This window comes from Salmo salar, chromosome 10, assembly GCF_965601325.2.
Source record: "Salmo salar chromosome 10, fSalSal1, whole genome shotgun sequence".
Taxonomy (NCBI): domain Eukaryota; kingdom Metazoa; phylum Chordata; class Actinopteri; order Salmoniformes; family Salmonidae; genus Salmo; species Salmo salar.
This window is the reverse complement of record NC_138300.1, coordinates 84,249,463-84,270,025: the sequence shown is the minus strand read 5'-3', so window position 1 is coordinate 84,270,025 and position 20,563 is coordinate 84,249,463. Positions and strand designations below refer to the sequence as shown.

At 41.1% G+C, this 20,563-nt stretch overlaps 1 protein-coding gene across 2 annotated transcripts; it reads right to left on the bottom strand.

Moving 5' to 3' along the window:
- Positions 1-2,153: 2,153 nt before the first annotated feature.
- LOC145858615 (aminopeptidase N) lies at positions 2,154-19,575 on the bottom strand. 2 transcript variants are annotated; one of them, XM_082957197.1, is made up of 20 exons: positions 19,004-19,575; positions 14,531-14,673; positions 13,892-14,016; positions 13,547-13,673; positions 13,290-13,444; positions 13,073-13,186; positions 12,761-12,904; positions 9,411-9,476; positions 9,106-9,171; positions 8,504-8,679; positions 6,786-6,862; positions 6,514-6,641; positions 6,358-6,413; positions 6,112-6,259; positions 5,906-5,997; positions 5,698-5,808; positions 5,375-5,542; positions 3,984-4,124; positions 3,272-3,353; positions 2,154-3,042 (listed from the first exon to the last, which is right to left on the bottom strand). In XM_082957197.1, the coding sequence occupies exons 1-20, from the start codon at positions 19,534-19,536 to the stop codon at positions 2,890-2,892; spliced, it is 2,805 nt and encodes a 934-aa protein (XP_082813323.1). In that variant the 5' UTR covers positions 19,537-19,575; the 3' UTR covers positions 2,154-2,889. The 2 variants fall into 2 exon arrangements, with proteins under 2 accessions (XP_082813323.1, XP_082813324.1); XM_082957198.1 differs by lacking the exon at positions 6,786-6,862 and having other exon boundaries at positions 6,514-6,574; positions 19,004-19,574.
- Between the last annotated feature and the right edge of the window lie 988 nt (positions 19,576-20,563).

Here is a 20,563-nt window from a genome sequence, read left to right as displayed (position 1 = left end):
ACAATTCTTGATTGTTTCAATGAAAGTGATGATATATGTATGTAGCTATTTATGAGATTATATTTTTCTAAATCTAATTTATGTGTGTCTTTGATCATATTTTTAATAAAAACAGACAATAATATTGCTTTGTGTATTTTATTATTTGAATAACTAAACAAACTCGAACATGTTTTGGCCTTCAGTAAGCCTAATTACAATTTATGAAATATATCCATTGACTGATGAATACTTCAAATGTGCCTACCTTAGTGAGGTTAGTAAACAGGTCTACAACATTGTTTGTTTAAACTTTGTTAACGAGTGACCCTTGAACATTGATGATGAGGATAAAACATTTGATGAAGTTAACTCTAACACATTAGACCACCAATCCCGTGCAAGGACTAACCTAAAGTAGGCTAATTCTGCACAAATATTATGCAATTTGTAATCGTATAGTATCCCTGAATCATCCTGCATCGCCAAACAACCTTCGCGCTCAGCTCACCTCAACCTCGCCCAATCAATTTTTTTACAAACATTACTGTAGCCAAATATTCGATGAAACTGCTTTGCCTTCATCCTGCTTTCTCAATAGATAGTTTTATTTAGGACATAAATTATTTTCATTGCAAACCAGAGATGAGATTTTTGCCAGCTGGGCTCCCGTGTGGCGCAGCGAGGAGTCACTACAGTAGCTGGTTCAAACCCAAGCTGCATCACATCCGGCCGTCATTGGGAGTCCCATAGGGAGGCGCACAATTGGTCCGGGTTTGGCCGACATTGTAAATAACAATGTGTTCTTAACTGACTTGCCTAGTTATTTAAAGGTTAAATAATGTAAAAAAATCAGCAGACATGCAGAGGGATGCTTTTTTTTATACAGTAGGCCATATTCCTATTGTATAGGACAAAAAAAGGCGCCCGGTAAAATGAAAATAAACATGAGTTAACTATTGAGAAAGTTATTTACAAAAATATATACAAGTAAGTCGGAACAGATCTGCATATTAGGCTACAGCAGGTCGCGTATTGTAACCTAACCTAACGTAGCTGTCGCAAAAGAAAACGCCTGACCCTAGTTTTTGGTTTTCAGCGGAAAATGAACCTAGGTTGAATTAGCTGTATCCCTGAAAAACGAATACATCCGGTTGTTGGCAACTAATTGTAACTGCGTTTCTTCCTCAAGCGTTGAAGACGGAACGAAGCTGACGTACGTACAGGCGGTTGGAGAGGAAACGGTATAAACATCCCATGACAAAAACTTTTTTTAATTTGTATTTTTAACCTTTATTTAACTAGACAAGTCAGTTAAGAACAAATTCTTATTTACAATGACGGCCTACCCTGGCCAAACCCAGGCGACGCTGGGCCAATTGTGCGCCGCCTTATGGCACTCCCCATCACGGCCGGATGTGATACAGCCTAACGTCAATAGCTATACGAAATATATACAATAGTATCTAGTCATAGTACAAAAGTCAAATTAGCTATATTATTCTATCACTCCCCTCACAACCATTTTAGTATGTGAATGTAAAATGTTAGAAGGCCTAACTAATAACTTTGTGTACTGGATGGTAGATCAAACACATATTCAATCTTCCTTACACAGGGATGTTAATTGGCCATCATGAGGCTTGTAAGGGTTTCAGAGGATTATCAGGGGCTGGATGTTGAGCTAATTGACAATAAAGCTTAATGTCTTCCTGGCCTGAGTAAACAAATGAGACCTATAAGCCCAGCAAAAGCCCTCTTTTGTTATTCATTCAGTACAGACAGCACCATGTTTACTCAAACGAGTAGCTTTTTCTGGGTGAAATATCTTGGTTTCAGATTCCACAAGACTGATTGATCTACAGTAGCCTACATTAGTCCAATATCACGATGGCAGTCATGAGGTATGTTTTTCTGTGCACAGCCATTATATACTGTAAATTGCTTGTAGAGTAAACCTTAAAGAAGGGGTGGGTGGTCAGACTAGGCAGGTAAAGCTTAAATCCCTGCATGTACTGTGGGTGAGTCAAGGTGACAGCTAGTCCCCCTGCTGTCCATGTGTCCTGATTCCCAGACAGTCAGTGGCTGAATGTCACACTCTGCATCTGTCCCTTTCCCATCTACTTTCTCTTGCCAACACTTTGAAGGCCATTAACATGACAGCTTGACAACCGTTTTGTAATGGACAGGTTTATTGTTTTTCAACTAAATAGCATATAGAAATTATTTCTCTGAAACTCGAAAATAATAGAAGTTCATAGACACTCATAACATTATTGTGCTCTGGGAAATTGCAGTATGGTCCACAGAGAACAATATGGTATATTGACTAAATGTTATCACCAGGAAGTTGCTGACCTTACCCCAACATTTCTGATTTAAAAGCCCAGTGCAGTCAAAAACGTGATTTCCCTGTGTTTTATATATCTTTCCACACTACGAGGTTGGAATAATTCTGTGAAATTGTGAAAATTATGATAATGCCCTTTTAGTGTAACAGCTGTTTAAAAAGACCGCCTGAAATTTCTGCCTGTTTTGGTGGGATGGAGATTTGGTCTGCCTGGTGACATCACCAGGCGGTAAATTAGTTAATAGACCAATAAGAGAGTTCCAAACCTCTCTGCCAACAGCTAGTTTTCAGTATTCCCATCACCACTCCGTCAGTCCTAGCAAAATTCTTGCTTGCGAAATTGTTCTTTGCTAAGAAGCTATTTTTATTTTTGACCATTTTAATTGAAAACAATCACAGCAACGTACTTAATTGTGACTGATGATTTGATATTGAGATAAAAACTCCAGCATTAGATGTTTAACATACAATTAAAACCCAGCAAATAATCCAAGCACTTTGTCTGCCATAGTAAAATAACACATTTAAGCCTGTTGGACAACCAAAGCATTGAGGAGTTTTTAGGCAATCTCACTCAAGAACCATTCCCACACTTTCATCTTGTTCTCATCCACCCATTTGATATTGGCTGTAGTTCTCTCAATGGCCTGCTCCAATGCCAAGGTCCCTGAGCCAAAACCAATCTCAGAGTTGTCCTCCTTGAATTTCTGGAGCTGACATCATGAAAAACAAAGTTACATTTTAGTCTTAGTAACTATTCCCCAGGTCATTGGTGTGAATTTGAATGTGTTCTCAATCAACTTACCTGGTAAAATAAGGGTTGAATTAAATAAATACAGATATAGTCAGTACAATTCTTAATAAAGTAAGCTATTTATTAACAGTACAGCTAAAGAAAGTACTGTATACCCAGTCATTGAAACACTTCAATTAAAACATTACCTCCTCAAGTTGAGCTTTAGTTGAGAATCTCATTGTCACACCACTTATAAGATTGGCAAATGAGAAGGATCCAACACCATACCTAGGAAATATGACAATTACAAGTTAATAATGTCCATACACAAACCAAGTATACACTGAGTGTACAAAACATTAAGATCACCTGCTCTTTCCATGACATAGACTGACGAGGTGAATCCAGGTGAAAACTATGATCCCTTATTGATGTCACTTGTTAAATCCACTTCAATCAGTGTAGATGAATGGGAGGAGACAAGTTATAGAAGGATTTTTAAGACTTCAGACAACTGAGACATGGATTGTGTATGTTCACAATTGAGAATGTGTGCCATTCAGAGGGTGAATAGGCAAGACAAAATATGTAAGTGCCTTTGAACGGGGTATGATTGTAGGTGCCAGGCGCACCGGTTTGTGTAAAGAACTGCAACACTGCTGGGTTTTTCACGCTCAACAGTTTCCCGTGTGTATCAAGAATGGTCCACCACCCAAAGGGCATCCAGCCAACTTGAAACAACTGGGACGAATCCCTGTGGAACGCTTTGGACACCTTGTAGGGTCCATACCCAGACGAATTGAGGCTGTTCTGAGGGCAAAAGAGGGTGCAACTCAATATTAGGAAGGAGTTCCTAATGTTTTGTACACTCACTGTATTTGATTTACTGATATAAGTGCTTTTTGGGGTACAACTTACTGTGTGAACATGTACTCCCAGTTCTGTGTCACAAAGTCCCAAGCCAATGTTTGGCCTTCAACATTACTGGAGATGTACACGATGACAGACGTTGCATCCTGCTTACGGATTTTGTCTGAATCCAAAGTGTATCTCAGGTACCTGAATTGAGTCCATAGAGTATTGATACGTTTAGACAGATTGTTATAATTGACTGTATTTGTCAATATGAAGACAATGGAAAGCGAAAACAACAGTTCAATATGATACAGTGCATTCGGAAAGTATTCAGACCCCTTGACTTTTTCCAAGTTTTGTTACGTTGCAGCCTTATTCTAAAATTAATTAAATAAATATAATTCCTCAGCAATCTACACACAATAGCCCATAATGACAAGGCGAAAACTTTTATTTTTTTTACAATTTGATTGGAGTCCACCTCTGGTAAATTCAATTGATTGGACATGATTTGGAAAGGCATACACACGTGTCTATATAACGTCCCACAGTTGACAGTACATGTCAGAGCAAAAACCAAGCCAAGAGGTCTAACGAATTGTCCGTAGAGCTCCAAGACAGGATTGTGTCGAGGCACAGATCTGGGGAAGGGTACCTAAACATTTCTTCAGTATTGAAGGACCCTAAGAACAAAGTGGCCTCCATCATTCTTAAAGGGAAGAAGTTTGGAACCACCAAGACTCTTCCTAGAGCTGGCCACCTGGCCAAACTGAGCAATCGGGGGAGAAGGACCTTGTTCAGGGAGGGGTTTTTCAGTGGCAGGGACTGGGAGACGAGTCAGGATCGAGGGAAAGATGAATGGAGCAAAGTACAGAGAGATCCTCGATGAAAACCTACTCCAGAGCGCTCTGGATCTCAGACTGGTGTGAAAGTTCACCTTTCAACAGGACAACGACCCAAAGCACACATCCAAGACAGTGCAAGGGTAGCTTTGGGATAAGTCTCAATGTCCTTGAGTGGCACAGCCAGAGCCCAGACTTGAACCCGATCGAACATCTCTGGAGAGACCTGAAAATAGCTGTGCAGCAACGCTCCCCATCCAACCTGACAGAGCTTGAGAGGATCTGCAGAGAAGAATGGGAGAAACTCCCCAAATACAGGTGTGCCAAGCTTGTAGCGTCATACCCAAGAAGACTCGAGGCTGTAATCGCTGCCAAAAGTGCTTCAAAAAAGTACTGAGTATTTTGAATACATTTGCAAACATTTCTAAAAAAACTATTTTGGCTTTGTCATTATAGGGTATTGTGTGTAGATTGATGAGGGGAAAAAAAACATTTAATCAATTTTAGAATAAGGCTGTAACGCAACAAAATGTTGAAAGAATCAAGTGGTCTGAATACTTTCTGAATGCACTGTCTAATAGTACCCTCACAAAATAACCAGATGTAACCTACTTATTCAGAAGTTCATGGTCCTTAGTACATGCCAGAGATGACATCAGTTTGTCTGCGTCGCTGGCAATAGTGGCATTCTTGAACATGTTCCAACCAAAATCCCACTCTACAGCCCCGCCTGCTGCAATGGCACTGCAGTACACTGTCATCCTCAAATTAGGATGTATCCTGATATCAAAAGTTTTACATTGTTGTTACAGGGTAGTATTCTTTGTTGTTGAATACCACGCAAAAATGCCAGATATACGGTAGTATAGGCTAAATTATTGATACCAGACACTTCCTATAGTTTATAAATCAATGGATAACCAATATGAACTCACAGATTGTTGTCAGGGTCAGCCATCCATTGACTGTACCAGCTTTTAGTCAGATTCTGACACTCAACCAGTCCACTGCTACAGGCCATCCTAATGGCATTCACCTGGTTGTACCTGGAAGTGAAAGGTATTCCTTGTTATTATAAAGCCTTATACTCCTTTCAGACCACATCAAATACACCATTTCAATGCTCTGGGTCATTCCACTCACTGCTCATTATGCCCATCAGGAACTTTACTCCAGTCTGCAGTAATAGTCTTGAAGTGTTGAAAAAGGGGTGTCACTAGATTCCTCACATAATGCTATGACAAGGACAGAGAATAAGATGCTACGTATGTATTAAAGTGAGATCAGTATATCTATATCAGTCTCAAAATATCTCATGTGTAATTGTCACAAAATAAATGAAACTCCACCTGCATAGTCCCATAGACCTCAGTGCGATCAAACATGAGGTAAAAATAATCCAAGTTGTTCAGAGCCGACTCCCACGGTATATATTCAATTTCTTTGGAGAGGTATTTTGTCGTTTTCAGAGCTAATGTTGTTGAAATGAACTTTGCCCTGTGTAGGGAAATAAGGTTTAGAAATACAATCACCAAAATATGATGCACACAACACTTTGTGACATTGTGGTGGTTCAAAAACGTCAAAACCCCAACCTTGCTAGATTAAAAGCATCATCCACAAGTTGTGCCCTGTTGATAACTGGTATGACCTGCAAGAGAAAAACATCTGACACTTATCAATGTTGTATTGAAGAAAAATAACAGTAATACCCTTCCAACATAATGTGATGAGTCAGTTTTTCATTTTACCTGGTGATTAGTTCTCAGTTGGAAGAGGAGACGTTCCCAGTTGCCACCGTCATAGTTAACCCTGTAGTATCCAGTCACATTGATGTTTGCTAGTACCCAGTGACCACTTGTCAATTTATTGTTTAGGGCTGAGGGGGGGGGATTAATTCATGACAATGAAGCTACAGATAGTAGATCAAATCTGCATGTTATTTCATCTGACTATTTTCTGTGTTCATATTCGTCCAGTTTTCTACAGACGGCACTAGTTAAGAGGTTTTCTGTATCCGTACCCTCTTTCTCAAGCAGCCATATCTCTTTCTGAACCACTCCTGCGTCCATCCATTTGATTGGTACTATCCACTCGTACCTAGGCACCAAAATGAACTGGGCTTTTTTATTATATATCATATTTTTCATATGTAATACATGAAAATGCTATGACCACTCATGACATATACAGTGCTTTCGGGAAAAGTATTCGAACCCCTTGACTTTTTCCACATTTTTTTAGGTTACAGCCTTATTCTAAAATTGATTAAATGTTTTTTTCCCCCTCATCAATCTACACACAATATATCATAATGACAAAGCAAAAATTAAATATCATATTTACAAAAGTATTCAGACCCTTTACTCAGTACTGTGTTGAAGTACCTTTGGCAGCAATTACAGCCTCGATTCTTCTTGGGTATGACGCTACAAGCTTGGCACACCTGTATTTGGGGAGTTTCTCCCATTCTTCTCTGCAGAGCCTCTCAAGCTCTGTCAGGTTGGATGGGGAGCGTAGCTGCACAGCTATTTTCAGGTCTCCCCAAATATGTTAGATCGGGTTCAAGTCTGAGCTATGGCTGGGCCATTAAAGGACATTCAGAGACTTGTCCTGAAGCCACTGCTGCGTTGTCTTGGCTGTGTGCTTAGGGTCATCCTGTTGGAAGGTGAACCTTCGCCCCAGTCTGAGGTCCTAAGCGCTCTGGAGCAGGTTTTCATCGAGGATCTCTCTTTACTTTAATCCGTTCATCTTTCCCTTGATCCTGACTAGTCTCCCAGTCCCTGCCGCTGAAAAACATCCCCACAGCATGATGCTGCCACCACCATGCTTCACCGTAGGGATGGTGCCAGATTTCCTCCAGACATGACGCTTGGCATTCAGGTTTCATCAGACCAGAGAATCATGTTTCTCATGGTCTCAGTGTCTTTAGGTTCCTTTTGGCAAAGTCCAAGTGGGCTGTCATGTGCCTTTTTCTGAGAAGTGGCTTCCGGCTGGCCACTCTACCATAAAGGCCTGATTGGTGGAGTGCTGCAGAGATGGTTGTCCTTCTGGAAGGTTTTCACATCTCCACAGAGGAACTCTAAAGCTTTGTCAGAGTGACCATCGCGTTCTTGTTTACCTCCCTGACCAAGGCCCATCACCCCCGATTGCTCAATTTGGCCAGGCGGCCAGCTCTAGAAAGAGTCTTGGTGGTTCCAAACTTCTTCCATTTAAGAATGATAGATGCCACTGTGTTCTTGGGGACCTTCAACGCTGCAGAAATGTTTTGGTTCCCTTCCCCAGATCTGTGCCTCAACACAATCCTGTCTCGTAGCTCTACAGACAATTCCTTTGACCTCATGGCTTGGTTTTTGCTCTGACATGCACTGTCAACTGTGAGACCTTATATAGACAGGTGTGTGCCTTTCCAAATAATGTCCAATCAATTGAATTTACCACAGGTGGACTCCAATCAATTTGCAGAAACAGCTCAAGGATAATCAAAGGAAGCAGGATGCACCTGAGCTCAATTTTGAGTCTCATAGCAAAGGGTCTGAATATTTATGTAAATAAGTTATTTATATTTTTAGTTTTCTATACATTTAACCAACATGGGGTATTGTGTGTAGATTTCTGAGGAAATTGTTTCATTTAATCCATTTTAGAATAAGGTTGTAACATAACAAAATATGGAAAAAGTCAAGTGGTCTGAATACTTTCCGAAGGAACTGTATGTCTCTCCAGACCAATCAGACGTACTTGAAGTCAGATGGTGGTACACTCCCCACAGAATCAGGGTCCAGTAAGAAGTGCTTCTGGGTGATCAGTCCAGTGGCTGTGTTTATGGTGACCACTGGAAAGCCCATCTGAAGGACCCAGCGGTTCATGATGTCATGGACTGTACCAGGAAGTTCTATGTCACTGTCATCTACTGCCTAGAGAGGGAGACACACAGGAGAACGATTAGAGATAGTATTATGTTCCCTGAACCATAGGAGGGCAGCATTTTCATGACTACAATTCAGAAGTCCACATTCTCATTGATATGACTGTAAATACAATGTGAGCTCGGTCAGTATCATTTGCTGCTGTAAAGGCACACATAATATCCAGGCTGTATCACATCCGGCGCACAATTGGCCCAGCGTCGTCTGGGTTTGGCCGGGGTAGGCCATCATTGTAAATAAGAATTTGTTCTTAACTGACTTGCCTAGTTAAATAAAGGTTAATAAATAAATACATATTCTCCACATTCTGACGGAATGTGTAGTACTGCCACAGATTAATCATTAATTCCAACAGTACAAAGTTGAAAATAGGAATAGCTAATGAACGCTATTGATTGTTTCTAAGGGACTTACTCGTTGTAGATGATCCCAAAGGTCTGTCCCCACTGTGTTATCGTAGGCAAAGTGATTCAGGTAGCTCTAGAGAAAAATATGTATTCTGTACTTAGAACCATTAATCATAGGCAATATATTCTACAGTTAATAATGAGAAATTCTCTTCCAACACAGAGCCCAAGGGGTCTACTCAGTTGTTTTCCTCTCACACACACTATACAAACAGCATTCCTTAATGCTTAACATAACTATGATAAATGTGTATCATATCAAGAGAAGATCCTGGGCTGTAGCAGTGCCTTGGGACAGTAAGACATACATACACTTAGTCCTTGGACGAAGACTGGTTCAGTTAGAAAATCTGACAGCATTCTCAACACTGATGCCCCCTGTAGAGAGAGTACAAAATGGCTGAAAACTAAAATGCTTTCAAAACAGAAATAATGAAACAGAAATTGAAGAGTGTAGGTTGTAGAACACTATCATTCACAACACTACATTAACACATTTTATTTATTTATTTTATTTAACCTTTATTTAAAAAAGAAGAAAGTATTCACAACCCTTACATTTTTCCACATTTGTTGTGTTACAGCCTGAAGAAACATTTATTTAAATTTTTTTGTGACTGGCAAAAGTCAGATGGTGGTACACTCCCAACATATTCAGAGTCCAGTAGGAAGTGCTTGTGTGTTTATGGTGACCACTGGGAAGCCCATCTGAAGGACCCAGTGGTTCATGATGTCATGCACTGTACCAGGAAGCTCCATGCCACTGGCATCTACTGCATAATTCCATAATGTCAAAGGGGAATTATGTTTTCAGAATTGGTTCAATTTAATTAAAAATGAAAAGCTGAAATGTCTTGAGTAAATAATTATTCAACCCCTTTGTTATGGCAAGCCTAAATAAGTTCAGGAGCAAAAATGTGCTTATTAACAAGTTACATAATAAGTTGCATGGACTGTGTGTGGTAATAGTGTTTAACATGATTTTTGAATGACTACCTGAACTCTGTGCCCCACACATGCAAATACCGTGCATTCAGAAAGTATTCAGACGCCTTGACTTTTTCCACATTTTGTAACATTACGGCCTTATTCAAAAAGGGATTTAAAAAAAAAAATCTCAATCTACACACAGTACCCCATAAGGACAAAGCAAAAACAGGTTTTAGAAATTTTAGCAAATGTATTAAAAATAGAGAACTGAAATATTACATTTGCATAAGTATTCAGACCCTTTACTCAGTACTTTGTTGAAGCACCTTTGGCAGCGATTACAGCCTCGAGTCTTCTTGGGTATGACACTACAAGCTTGGCACACCTGTATTCGGGGAGTTTCTCCCATTCTTCTCTGCAGATCCTCTCAAGCACTGTCAGGTTGGATGGGGAACGTCGCTGCACAGCTATTTTCAGGTCTCTCCAGAGATGTTAGATCGGGTTCAAGTCTGGGCTCTGGCTGTGCCAGTCAAGGACATTCAGAGAGTTGTCCCGAAGCCACTCCTGCGTTGTCTTGGCTGTGTGCTTAGGGTCGTTGTCCTGTTGGAAGGTGAATCTTCGCCCCAGTCTGAGGTCCTGAGCGCTCTGGAGCAGGTTTTCATCAAGGATCTCTCAACTTTGCTCCCTTCATCTTTCCCTCGATAGTGACTAGTCTCCCAGTCCCTGCCTCTGAAAAACATCCCCACAGCATGATGCTGTCACCACCATGCTTCACCGTAGGGATGGTGCCAGATTTCCTCCAGACGTGACGCTTGGCATTCAGGCCAAGGAGTTCAATCTTGGTTTCATCAGACCAGAGAATCTTGTTTCTCATGGTCTGAGAGTCCTTTAGGTGCCTTTTTAGCAAATTCCGAGTGGCTGTCATGTGCCTTTTACTGAGGACTGGCTTCCGTCTGGCCACTCTACCATAACAGCCTGATTGGTGAAGTGCTGCAGAGATGGTTGGCCTTCTGGAAGGTTCCCCCATCTTCACAGAGGAGCTCTGGAGCACTGTCAGAGTGACTATCGGGTTCTTGGTGGTTTCAAATGTCTTCATTTAAGAATGATGGAGGCCAATGTGTTCTTGTGGATCTTCAATACTGCAGACATTTTTGGTACCTTTCCCCAGATCTGTGTCTCGACAAAATCCTGTCTCGGAGTTCTACGGACAATTCCTTTGACCTCATGGCTTGGTATTTGCTCTGACAACTGTGGGACCTTATATAGACATGTTTACCTTTCCAAATCATGTCCAATCAATTGAATTTACCACAGGTGAACTCCAATCAAGTTGTAGAAACATCTCAAGGATGATCAATGAAAATGGGATGCACCTGAGCTCAATTTCGAGTCTCATATCAAAGGGTCTGAATACTTATGTAAATAAGGTTTTTCTGTTTTTTATAAATGTGCAAACATTCTAAAAACCTGTTTTCGCTTAGTCATTATGGCGAATTGTGTGTAGATTGATGAGGATTTTTATTTATTTAATCCATTTTAGAATAAGGCTGTAACGTAACAATGTGGAAAAAGGGAAGGGGTCTGAATACTTTCTGAATGCACTATATCTGTAAGGTCCCTCAGTTGAGCAGTGAATTTCAAACACAGGTTCAACCACAAAGAGTAGGGAGGTTTTCCAATGCCTTGCAAAGAAGGGCTCCTATTGGCAGATGGGTAAAAAAAAGAAGCAGACATTGAATATTCCTTTGAGCATGGTGAAGTTATTAATTACACTTTGGATGGTGTATCAATACACCCAGTCACTACAAAGATACAGGTGTCATTCCTAACTCAGTTGGCCAATGGTGACGTTAAAACAGTTTCACAGTTTAATGGATGTGATAGGAGAAAACTGAGGATGGATCAATAACATTGTACTTAGTCCACAATACTAACCTAAATAACAGAGTGAAAAGAAGGAAGCCTGTACAGAATACAAATATTCCAAAACATGCCACCTGTTTGCAATAAGGCACTAAAGTAATACTCCAAAAAATGTGGCAAGGCATTTAAGTTTTTGTCCTGAATACAACATGCTATGTTTGGGGCAAATCCAATACCACACATTACTAACTACCACTCTTCATATTTTCAAGCATACTGGTGGCTGCATCATGCTATGGGTATGCTTGTAATCGTTAATGACTGAGGAGTTTTTCAGGATAAAAAAGAAACATAATGGAGCTAAACACAGGCAAAACCTGGTTCAGTCTGCTTTCCACCAGACACTGGGAGATGAATAAACATTTCATCAGGACAATAATCTAAAACACAAGGCCAAATCTACACTGGAGTTGCTTACCAAGAAGACAGGGAATGTTCCTGAGTAGCAGAGTTACAGTTTTGACTTAAATCTACTTGAAAATCTATGGAAAGATGGTTGTCTAGCAATTTCCAACAACCAATTTGACAGAGCTTGAAGAAATTTGGAAAGAATAATGTGCAAATGTTGCACAATCCAGGTGTGGAAACTCTTAGAGACTAACCAAGAAAGACTTCACAGCTGTAATCTCTGCTTTTCACTTTGTCATTATGGGGTATTGTGTGTAGATGGGTGACATTTTTAAAATGTAATTCATTTTGAATTCAGGCTGTAACACAACAAAATGTGGATTAAGTAAAGTGGTATGAACACTTTTCTGAAGGCACTGTACATGAATGTTTTGACTGAGTTCGTATTGTCTTATGTTTACCTTGCTGTAAGAGATGACATCAAACTGTTCACTGATTTGCTCAGGCTTCTGGATGTCCTCCTCTTTGGAGGACAGGGGGTGAGAGGAAGCCAGGGCATCCACTGCAAACACCCTGTGCACATCATCAAGAACTATGAGATCTTTCTGTGGAGGAGAAACATAGGGCTGTAGTATACTGTACATGTGACTTTCAGTGACTGCTTGTACACAGAAAGGTAGATTACTAGTCACATTTGGCACCACTATCACCTTTTTATCAAATGCTAATGGGAGGGGATGGATGCGTGTCTTGTCTTTAATGGGAAACCTTACCACGTTCCAAGTGGATTCAGCATAATCAGCCCCAAGATAAGACACGTAGGATGCAAAGCCCTCATTCAGCCAGACTTCATTCCACCATCTCAGGGTCACTAGATTTCCAAACCACTGACAAAAAGAAAGACCATGACAGATAAAAATGAAATTAATGTTTGAATTCATCTTTTTAAGAACGAGCAATGATAGTCTGATTCCCTGGACTGTATCCTACCATGTGTGCAAGTTCATGTGCAATGATGGTGGCTGTTCTCTCTTTGTTTCCATTGGAGGATGTTATAGGATTGTAAAGCAGATTTGTTTCCCTGTAGGTAACCAGTCCCCAATTCTCCATGGCCCCAAAATAGAAGTCAGGAAGGGCAATCTGGTCTATACAGGGATGTTTGAAAAGAAATTCAACAATTATTTTATTTTCCAAATCATATCATGATGATATCATTTGCAAATCACGTGGTCAATTTAAAATCTTACCTGATTTGGAGAGAGGGTAGGTGGCATTGTAATACACCTCAAAAAAGGACAGGATTGGTCCTGTTAGATTGAGCGCATATTCTCCATGTCCTTCACTGATGGCTTTTCTACGAGCCCAGATCCGAATCTGCACGGACAGGCCAGGAGACTTATTCCAATCACAACTCTTACTGATGTAAACCCTTACAGTACACTTTGTACTGTAAACACCCACCCAACATGGACAAGAATCATCACTGGTTAGATTACTGTTGAGAAAGTACACGATACATCCACAGGCTCAGTACCTTGTATGATTGTTGTTACTGCAGTGGAATGATGCAAAAATGTAGTTGATTTCATTACCTCAATATTTCCCTCCTGAGCGCTGATAAATGAATAGTCACAGACAATCAGGGCCAGTAGGTAGGTTGACATTCTCTTGGTTTGCTCAAATCTGGTCTGTGTGACAGTGTTTACAGTGGTGTTAACTGTTTCCAAAGAAGAGCAGAAACAGATTGTCAGGACAATATGATCCCTTGAAAGAAGGGCTGTCAAATGGTTTCAGTATAAACAGTAACATAATACAGTATTTATTTTAAAGGTGCAATATGAAGAAATCACTCCGCCATTTCCAAGGTTGCTAAAATTTGAATAATAATTTCAGTTTATGTGACGAACAAGCAATGCATAGTGTAGAGAATCATTGTACCATCTAAACCGCTGTGAAATATATTTTCATTAACCAAAAATATTAGATTTTCAGCTGTTTGAATCTGGTGTACAAAACCAAAAGTAAAAGACGCAAAAACGAAATTTAAGATTGGAAAGCATAGAAACAGCATGCATAGAACATATCTACAGCTTTTTAGACCTGCTTTCATAACTTATATTTCTATGTGAATTTGGTCAGGTCGCCCAAAAACGTACATTTTGCAGCTTTAAATACTTGTGATTCCTGGAAACTAGGGCTGTGTTTGGATGCATATAGCCGTTTCAACTAACCTTGCTCCTTGCTGTTTGACAGGGCCACAGTCCCACGGGGATGGAGGAGTGTGATGTGGAAGACGGCTTTCCTCGCAGGCTCATCAAAACAGGGGAATGTTTTCCTGGTGTGAGTAGGGTGCATCTGAGAAGTAGCTACAACCCTGTGAAGGACAAGCATAGTTTGATTATTACTGAGTCTGTGCATGGAAAAATCAAGAGTATAAGGTGTACCACCGTTGAGGTTATACCATTTAGACGTACATTCATATTGAAGACAAGATTTATGAAATGCATAATACACTGCTCAAAAAAATAAAGGGAACACTAAAATAACACATCCTAGATTTGAATGAATGAAATAATCTTATTAAATACTTTTTTCTTTACATAGTTGAATGTGCTGACAACAAAATCACACAAAAATAATCAATGGAAATCCAATTTATCAACCCATGGAGGTCTGGATTTGGAGTCACACTCAACATTAAAGTGGAAAACAACACTACAGGCTGATCCAACTTTGATGTAATGTCCTTAAAACAAGTCAAAATTAGGCTCAGTAGTGTGTGTGGCCTCCACGTGCCTGTATGACCTCCCTACAATGCCTGGGCATGCTCCTGATGAGGTGGCGGATGGTCTCCTGAGGGATCTCCTCCCAGACCTGGACTAAAGCATCCACCAACTCCTGGACAGTCTGTGGTGCAACGTGGCATTGGTGGATGGAGCGAGACATGATGTCCCAGATGTGCTCAATTGGATTCAGGTCTGGGGAACGGGCGGGCCAGTCCATAGCATCAATGCCTTCCTCTTGCAGGAACTGCTGACACACTCCAGCCACATGAGGTCTAGCATTGTCTTGCATTAGGAGGAACCCAGGGCCAACCGCACCAGCGTATGGTCTCACAAGGGGTCTGAGGATCTCATCTCAATACCTAATGGCAGTCAGGCTACCTCTGGCGAGCACATGGAGGGCTGTGCGGCCCCCCAAAGAAATGCCACCCCACACCATGACTGACCCACCGCCAAACCGGTCATGCTGGAGGATGTTGCAGGCAGCAGAACGTTCTCCACGGCGTCTCCAGACTCTGTCACGTTTGTCACATGTGCTCAGTGTGAACCTGCTTTCATCTGTGAAGAGCACAGGGCGCCAGTGGCGAATTTGCCAATCTTGGTGTTTTCTGGCAAATGCCAAATGTCCTGCACGGTGTTGGGCTGTAAGCACAACCCCCACCTGTGGACGTCGGGCCCTCATACCACCCTCATGGAGTCTGTTTCTGACCGTTTGAGCAGACATGCACATTTGTGGCCTGCTGGAGGTCATTTTGCAGGGCTCTGGCAGTGCTCCTCCTGCTCCTCCTTGCACAAAGGCGGAGGTAGCGGTCCTGCTGCTGGGTTGTTGCCCTCCTACGGCCTCCTCCACGTCTCCTGATGTACTGGCCTGTCTCCTGGTAGTGCCTCCATGCTCTGGACACTACGCTGACAAACACAGCAAACCTTCTTGCCACAGCTCGCATTGATGTGCCATCCTGGATGAGCTGCACTACCTGAGCCACTTGTGTGGGTTGTAGACTCCGTCTCATGCTACCACTAGAGTGAAAGCACCGCCAGCATTCAAAAGTGACCAAAACATCAGCCAGGAAGCATAGGAACTGAGAAGTGGTCTGTGGTTACCACCTGCAGAACCACTCCTTTATTGGGGGTGTCTTGCTAATTGCCTATAATTTCCACCTGTTGTCTATTCCATTTGCACAACAGCATGTGAAATGTAATGTCAATCAGTGTTGCTTCCTAAGTGGACAGTTTGATTTCACAGAAGTGTGATTGACTTGGAGTTACATTGTGTTGTTTAAGTGTTCCCTTTATTTTTTTTAGCAGTATATTACGTAGCTGAGTATCTGTGTATTGTTGTTCAAAGGTTGGTAAACAAACAGCGTGTGGGACATTTTAAAGGGAAGACTAATCACTCACTCCTCTAAAGCTACTTCCTGTTTCGCTGTGGGAGAAAAACTTCAGGTTCCTGTTTTTCAGTGGAAACCCACCTCTTGATTTGTACATATTTACGATACACAATTTTGCTGAATGTAAATGATTAGATATGATTGAGTTTATTTAACCTATTAGAGTTTTCAATGCAGTATGACACTGAGTACTGATAAGTTTTGTGAGAAATGGAAGAAAATATTAAACATTTTAAGTTATGTAGCAGATGCTCTTATCCAGAGTGACTTACGGGGGGGGGGGGGGGGGGGGGGGGGGGGGGGGTTACTAAGCTATATGGAATTGTTTTAAGAAGGTCATACCAAGGATCATTTAGCTATTTGATTATGAATTTTAAGACCCCCTGAAGTATCAATTTATTTTTGACCTTACTGCTATTAGCCCATAAAAACACATTTAATAACAGATAACAGTCCCAAAAAATATCAAAAATAAGTTTGTTCTGAAGTGTCTCTCCTATATCTGAGAGACATAAGATAGATCAGGAAACATTTGTTTGTTTTTTACATGTATTTAACCCCATATTTTTGGCATTAAACAGTCTCAATATATACAGTGCCTTCGGAAAGTACTCAGACCCTTTGACTTTTTCCACATTTTACAGCCTTATTTAAAATAATAATAATAATAATTTTATTTTTTTAAATACTCAGCAATCTACACACAATACCCCATAATGATAAAGTGAAAAACAGTTTTTTACAACTGTTAAAAATGTTTTATAAATAAAAACAGATAAACCTTATTTACATAAGTATTCAGACCCTTTGCTATGAGACTCAAAATTGAGCTCCGGTGCATCCGGTTTCCATTGATCATCCTTGAGAGGTTTCTACACTTGTGATAAATTCAACTGATTGGACATGATTTGGAAAGGCACACACCTGTCTATAGAAGGTCCCACAGTTGACAATTCATGTCAGAGAAAAAACCAAGCCATGAGGTCAAAGGAATTGTCCGTAGAGCTCCAAGACAGGATTGTGTCGAGGCACATATCTGGAGAAGGGTACCAAAAAATGTCTGCAGCATTGAAGGTCCCCAAGAACACAGTGGCATCTATCATTCTTAAAAGGAAGATGTTTAGAACCACCAAGACTCTTCCTAGAGCTGGCAGCCCGGCCAAATTGAGCAATCGGGGGAGAAGGACCTTGGTCAGGGAGGTGACCAAGAACCCGATGGTCACTCTGACAGAGCTCTAGAGTTCCGCTGTGGAGATGGGAGAAACTTCCAGAAGGACAACCATCTCTGCAGCACTCCACCAATCAGGCATTTATGGTAGACTGGCAAGACAGAAGCCACTCCTCAGTAAAAGGCCCACTTGGAGTTTGCCAAAAGTCACCTTAAGACTCTCAGACCATGAGAAACAAGATTCTCTGGTCTGATGAAACCAAGATTGAACTCTTTGGCCTGAATGCCAAGCGCCACATCTGGAGGAAACCTGGCACCATCCCTACAGTGAAGCATGTCTTTTTTTAATACTTTCGCAAAAATTTATAAAACCTGTTTTTGCTTTGTCATTATGGGGTATTGTGTGTAGATTGATAAGGGGAAAAAACAATTTAATCAATTTTAGAATAAGGGTGTAACGCAACAAAATGTGGAAAAAGTCAAGGGGTCTGAATACTTTTCGAAGGCACTGTACTTCCATTCATTTTTTCAGACCTTCAGATGAGTCTTGTAAGGCCTGTGGGCAACCTAGAGCAAAACAACTAACATGTCACCTTTGCACAGAGGGGTCATATTAATGTGTAGCCCGAACGGTTTGGACGCTACAGACAGAAGTTGGCAGACCGGTTGTACCGACTCCTGATACTTGTGGAGGTCGTAGAGAAAAACGGAGAACACCATCGTGTTCGTGAGAGTCTCGGCTTTCCATAGATGGGTCATAATCGTTTGTAGGCGCTACAGTCAATTTTGTGAGAAGACCGATTTCCGGGATGTCTCATGGTCTGACAAGCACCGTTCTAACTCTGTCACCTTTCACTGCATATTTTTTTTTCTTTTACCTGTATTTAACTAGGCAAGTCAGTTAAGAACAAATTCTTATTTACAATGACGGCGTAGGAACAGTGGGTTAACTGCCTTGTTCAGGGGCAGAACAACAGATTTTTACCTTATCAGCTCGGGATTCAATTTAGCAACCTTTCAGTTACTAGTCCAATACTCTAACCACTAGGCTACCTGCCGCCCCAATGCAGAAGATGCAGAAGTGCGACATAGACGGATGCGGTCGATTGAGACAAAAATGCAAAAATATCTGTAGCTTAAACTGACAGATTTTTATATCGATTGTTGTATTATGCTAATGAGATTTCTGTGCAGGTGCAGACATCAACCTTAGGGTTTTAAGTGTCTTGCTCAAGAGCACATCGGGATACATTTTATCTAGTTGGCCCCGGGATTAAAAACCAATGACCTTTCGGTTACTGGCCCAACACTCTTAACCACTAGGCTACCTTCCCTGTTATCAAAATGAAGATTCAATTGACTCACTTTTTAACTCCATCTTCTTCATATTCACTCCTATAAAAACCTGCTAGGTCATCAGCCAGCTCCCCAACAAACACTGTGTCCAGCTGGTAGGATTCTCCAACAGCTAACTTGCCATTCAGTTCCAATACCAGGAACTGAGTTGTTGGCTGTAGCCAGGATTTCTTTATGGTTGGTGCGGGTGTGCTACCGAGAGCAGACAGTTTAGCCAGATGGTCATCAGCCCACTTGGTGTAGTTCAGCTTGTTGGAGTGTATGAGGATCAGGTCTGTCTCCTTCACACATTGGAAGACCACATAGGATTTCCCTGTGAAGATGTAGAGGCCTTGTGCGTTAGCGGTGAGACGAGGCCACAGGGTTAGGTTGTAGTGGTCAGGCTTCAGGGTGTCTGGGAGACGGTACTTGTCCCATGGGGCGTCGACCTCTACGCTATCTGTCAGTGCAATAGCCCACAATGTAACAATGGTCGCCACAGAGAGGACTCCCAGCACAACGCAGAGAATAAAGAACTTGCTGATTTTGCAGGATTTCTCCATGTCCTAGAGTAGTCTCAGCACGCACTAAGTGAGAGGGCTGAGCTGATACCAGTGCTTCCCTTCAAAATTAATGGATGATCTATTTAGTAGTAGCTTTTGTGGGTGGGGAGTTGCTGACAGCTAAAAGAAGATGATAAGAGAGAAAAATGGCCGGTAATAACTTTTTATTGTGTTGTTCCTTAAGCAACTGACATTTTTACACATTCATCGATCACCATTCCAGGGATGACCAGGGTTGGGTAGGTTACTTTCTAAATATAATCCGTTACCATTACTAGTTACCTGTCCAAAATTGTAATCAGTAACGTAACCTTTGGATTACCCAAACTCATTAATGTAATCTGATTACATTCAGTTCATTTTAGATTACTTTCCCCTTAAGAGGCACTAGAAGAAGATACAAATGTATGTTACCAATTGAACGACATCTATTGCAGGATAAATCAATGTTAAAGTTTACATTGCTGGCCATATATGGATGTTAAATTTGTCACGACTTCCGCCGAAGTCGGTCCCACTCCTTGTTCGGGCGGTGTTCGGCGGTCGACGTCACCGACCTTCTAGCCATCACTGATCCATTTTTCAATTTCCATTGGTTTTGTCTTGTCTTCCTTCACACCTGGTTCCAATCCCATCAATTACATGTTGTGTATTTAACCCTCTGTTTCCCCTCATGTCCTTGTTGGAGATTGTTTATTGTAAGTGTATGTGTACGTCTGTACTGGTGTGCGTCGGGTTATGTTACCCATTGATTTTTATTATTGTTTTCTGGTGGGTTTTTTGTAAATAAACTGAGCCGTTGGAAACCGTTATTTCTCTCCTGCGTCTGACTTCTCTGCCGCCAGTTTAACACCCTTACGAAATTGTACTTGATGGGTTGGTTATGTAGGCTTCTTGTAACCCATAGCTTTCTACTACATTAAATTATATCTTTACATTTAATATATATAATTTATAAGTCCAAAAATGGATGTAACAACTACAGATTGCCCCTATAAGTCTATCAAAAGTGTGTGAGTTTGAGCAT

What these genes read in the sequence shown, in the direction of transcription:
- LOC145858615 (XM_082957197.1), bottom strand. Translation starts at nt 19,536, where the DNA reads ATGGAGAAATCCTGCAAAATCAGCAAGTTCTTTATTCTCTGCGTTGTG. An exon ending in TGGGAGTACATGTTCACACA is followed by an intron (nt 3,354 to 3,983) that starts GTAAGTTGTACC and finishes CATATTTCCTAG; the next exon opens with GTATGGTGTTGGATCCTTCT. An exon ending in CTAAAGCTCAACTTGAGGAG is followed by an intron (nt 3,043 to 3,271) that starts GTAATGTTTTAA and finishes TCATGATGTCAG; the next exon opens with CTCCAGAAATTCAAGGAGGA.